Source organism: Esox lucius, chromosome 11 (genome assembly GCF_011004845.1).
Source record: "Esox lucius isolate fEsoLuc1 chromosome 11, fEsoLuc1.pri, whole genome shotgun sequence".
NCBI classification, from domain to species: domain Eukaryota; kingdom Metazoa; phylum Chordata; class Actinopteri; order Esociformes; family Esocidae; genus Esox; species Esox lucius.
In genome coordinates, this window is record NC_047579.1 from 40,397,991 (window position 1) to 40,402,419 (window position 4,429).

Consider the following 4,429-nt stretch of genomic DNA (forward strand, 5'->3'; position numbering starts at 1 on the left):
ACCAGGAGTACTGTGACCCCTGGAGGTACCTGGCCTAACCACAGGGGTACTCGTGAGACCATTGGATAACTGGTAAACAGCCGTGATTTGGGAATTGCTGTTATGAATGATCAGTCACACAACAGCCCTTTCTTCAGCATGGCTACAGGGCAGGTAGTGACAGGTAGATAGGAATTTAGAGATAGCAAAGAGCAGGGGGGCTGAGGTAAAAGCACAACTACAAGATGAATTAAATGAATCTACTATAGGGTTAGTCCTTAATTTAAGATCCATTTGTGTTTAGAGACATACAGTATAGAATATAGATTTCATTTTACTAAAGGGTAAAGGACCTATAGCATCCAGTTGTATTACAGAGGGTACCTTTCCACAAGCTAGAACAATGGATGTACTGCCATATACACTTAGAATTCCATACGGTTCGGGTGACTTCATCTCAAGTCCCCCAGGTGTCCTCCCTTGCTGGCATGTTTATGTTGACTCTAGTTCTTGCCCTTGGCAGTTTGGATGGAATTTTCCGGACTCACCTGTGCTGGAACCCTTACCACCCAGCACCCACTCTCTGTTTCTCACAAACACACACACACACACACAGAAAATCCCTCCCTCCAATTGTAAAATTGTAAATAAAAGGAGCTGTATCCAACCACTCGGCACTCACTCCTCTGCAGCTGAAGCAGAAAGACAGCAGACTCCGTCATGGCCTCCTTCTCAAGCAGTAGCTTCGGACAAGCCCACAGAAACGCTTCACTGGGATCCTCTTGGATGTCTGGTGGTAGCGCTGGAGGTGGACACATCGGCGCCATGAGGGCCAGCAGTGTGTACGGGGGTGCGGGTAGCTCTGGAGTGCGCATCTCCAGTGCCTCCAGCACTTACTCTGCCGGTGGTGGTTTTGGCATGGGCGGTGGTGCTGGTGGCTTAGGCATGGGCGGTGGGGCCGGTGGCTTCAACCTCTCTGATGCGGTCGATGTGAACGAGAACAAGAAGGCCACCATGCAGAACCTGAACGACCGTCTGGCGACCTACCTGGACCGGGTCCGCTCCCTGGAGACAGCCAACAACGACCTGGAGGTCAAGATCCGCATGTTCCTGGAGGCCAAGACAAAGCCAGCATCTCACGACTGCACCGCCTTTATCACCACCATCCACGAGCTCCAGGAAAAGGTATCACAGGATGCAAATGTCAGGCTGAGATACTAACACTCTTTTTCCCGAAAGACTGACTTCTGTGGACGGAAGTGGTTTATGTTGTGGGTGGGGTTGTGTAGTGGTGCCTCAAGCTCCCTGGACCCATTTAGTCCACACAAAAGAAGTATAGTAGCTTCAATATTTAGCTAAAGAACAGGCCTACATTTGCACTGTATTGCATTATAGCAATTTTTGAACAAGTTTAGTTAAACATTTTATTTAGTCTATGTTTTGACACACCTTTTTCCATCAACTCTGTGTCAGATGTATTACTGTATAATTTATAATATAATTTTGTTCACATTTGTTTTGCTGCCTTCACTCCTCTCCCACCTCTATTTGTTTCCTTAAAGACGGACCCACGGCCCGCACCCACTAAACACAGACAAACAATGCTTTCTGATCCGCAGAACACGTCCTGTGTGAAATCGGATCTCAATGACCTAGGTCAAAAATCCCAGGCTTACCTCTGTGTCCTCTTTCAGATTATTGAAGCCACTAATGATAATGGAGGATTGTACCTTGCCATTGACAATGCAAAGCTGGCTGGAGATGACTTCAAAACAAAGTCAGTTGAAGATACATTTTCACATCTGGTGTTAGATCCGTATATCTATATATATAGTATATTTACAGTAATTTTTAAATCAATCAATAATTAAGTAATTCATTGCTATGTAATGTAATCAGATGAAGCTTGTAGATAAACACATTTTTGTACCTAAATTATGCATTGAAATGCATTGAAATCAGTAACTCCCAATGACTACAGAACCGTAAGGTAAGAGTTGAAATGAAAAGTTGGAGGAACTTTGTTGATACATTAACGTCAATCAGGTTTGAGAATGAGCTGGCTATGAGACAGTCTGTGGAGGCAGATATCAGCGGCCTGAAGCGGGTGCTGGACGAGTTGACTATGGGAAGATCAGACCTGGAGATGCAGATTGAGGGCCTGAAGGAAGAACTGATACACCTCAAGAAGAACCACGAGGAGGTTGGTTTGGATTATAAAGCTGAACACGATCAAACGTTAGGCTACAAATTAATTGTGAGGCAGGGCATAATATTGACCAGATATATGTCAATGGTTCTTTCCCAGGAGTTGTTGTCCGCACGTTCCCAGATGAGTGGCCAGGTCAACGTGGAGGTGGAAGCAGCACCGCAGGAAGATCTCAGCAAAGTCATGGCCGAGATTCGAGAACACTACGAGGCCGTGGCTAACAAGAACCGTAAAGAACTGGAGGGCTGGTTCAATGCCAAGGTAATAGGTCATTGTTTATGTTCAGCCAATTACTTGCTATTGTTTTCCATTCAGAGTCTCCCAGGGATCTTCGGTGAACACAGTTGGTAAACCAAAGACATGCTATCTGTTGTTCACAGTCAGAAGAGGTCAACAATGTTGTGGCGGTGAGCACTGAGACCCTCCAGTCATCCCGTTCTGAAATCACTGAAGTTAAGCGCACAATGCAAAGTCTGGAAATCGAACTTCAGTCTCAACACAGCATGGTGAGATTGAATGACTAATAATTAAGCTGAAAAACAAGATCAAGACCTAAAAAAAAAATCCTGTTACTCACCCTCTTTCCCATTCTTGTTCAATAGAAAGGGTCCCTGGAAGGAACTCTGAATGAGACCAAGAGTCGCTATGCCAACATAATGTCCGGCTACCAGAGACAGGTGACCTGTCTAGAGGAGCAGCTTGTTCATCTTCGTTGTGACCTGGACCGTCAGAGCCAACAGTACAAAATGCTGCTGGACATCAAGACCAGGCTGGAGATTGAGATCTCTGAGTACCGGAGGCTGTTGGACGGAGAGTTTTCCAGGTGATTCTAGATCTTTCAATACAAAATTGACTTGAGATGACTGGGCCAAAAATAGTTTAGCCACCCCATTACTGTCTAAACATTTTGTCTTTGCCTCCACAGTGTCTCAACAACTTCCACCAGTAACAGTTTGTTGCAGAAGGTGGTGACCTACGTGCAGGAGATTGTGGATGGGGAAGTGGTTAGTACCAACACCAACACTGTGAAGGAGACTGTGAACGGGGAAGTGGTTAGCACCAACACCAACACTGTGAAGGAGACTGTGAACGGGGAAGTGGTTAGCACCAACACCAACACTGTGAAGGAGACTGTGAAAACTGAGTCATCTTGAACCAGGAGCCTTGCGTAAAATAACACCAGCCCTCTGATGACTGCTGTCAGCCTTCCTCAGGGAGATGAAGAAATAAAAGTTTTCAGAGATGTTTAAACCAACGTTTTGTCCATTGCATTTTTGTAATTCGATCAAAAACGGGTTTCTCATAATCTGTGAAAATGTTTGACTGCTGTGGTTAGGAATATATGGTCTGGATCAACTCAGAAATCTTGCAAAAAAACCACTTTCATTCCCCTCTGTACCTTTTCTCTGTTTACTGATGCTAATCACATATTATTTTTAAGTCAACCGCCCTGAAAATGTCAAATTGGGAAAACTGGGGCGTTCAGTACAAGCCAGCAGCATAGCAACCTCCTTGATATTACTAGCTTTACTTAGAAGCTATGGGTCGTTCCAGACCTGTTTGGGGTGGGAGGAGTGTGTTCATAGTATTATGGCCATTAAATCACCCCAAGCAGCTAGCTGCATATTTCATTCAATATTCGTCTTCCTATAACTATTCCCAGGGTCATTCTAAGTCTACTTACCCGGTCAAACAAGGGTACAAAAACATTTTATATAAATGTATGCAATCACAGTCATTCTGTGGTGAAGCAAGCAGGAAGTACCTCAAAGCGTATATTTTCAGTTTTGTCAGGAAAACGTGTGCTCCTGTTGCTGAGCTTGTATTCAAAAGGAAAGATACGTTAAACAGAGGGTTTGACACATGCCAAACACTTCCTGTACTGAACACAATGTTGCTTCTGTATGGAGCATCAGGGGGGAACTGCCCCTCCCTACCTTTAAGGACATGCTGAAACTCTACATCCCCACCAGAGTTCTTCATAGTGCCACTTCTCTTAGGAGGGCAGCTCACAGTTAGCCATGTTTAAAGCGCTTCCCTGTTCTAGCATCATAACAGACCACCTTCCCCCATGAAGCTAGGACAGTACATTCCTTGATATTAAAATTTTTTACTAATGAAACCTCATATTTTCAAAGAGTATATATATTTTCAAATTCAGTTGTAATGCACCACTAAGCATGTTGTCTTACTTGATGAACATGCAATTTTGACAACATTATTTAATATTTCCAGTGTATA

The 4,429-nt window shown here is 44.3% G+C and overlaps 1 protein-coding gene across 1 annotated transcript; it reads left to right on the forward strand.

Moving 5' to 3' along the window:
• Positions 1–674: 674 nt before the first annotated feature.
• On the forward strand, positions 675–3,443 carry LOC105013275 (keratin, type I cytoskeletal 50 kDa). The gene is made up of 7 exons (XM_010874684.3): positions 675–1,164; positions 1,674–1,756; positions 2,026–2,182; positions 2,288–2,449; positions 2,569–2,694; positions 2,791–3,011; positions 3,114–3,443. The coding sequence occupies exons 1-7, from the start codon at positions 700–702 to the stop codon at positions 3,340–3,342; spliced, it is 1,443 nt and encodes a 480-aa protein (XP_010872986.2). The 5' UTR covers positions 675–699; the 3' UTR covers positions 3,343–3,443.
• Positions 3,444–4,429: the final 986 nt, after the last annotated feature.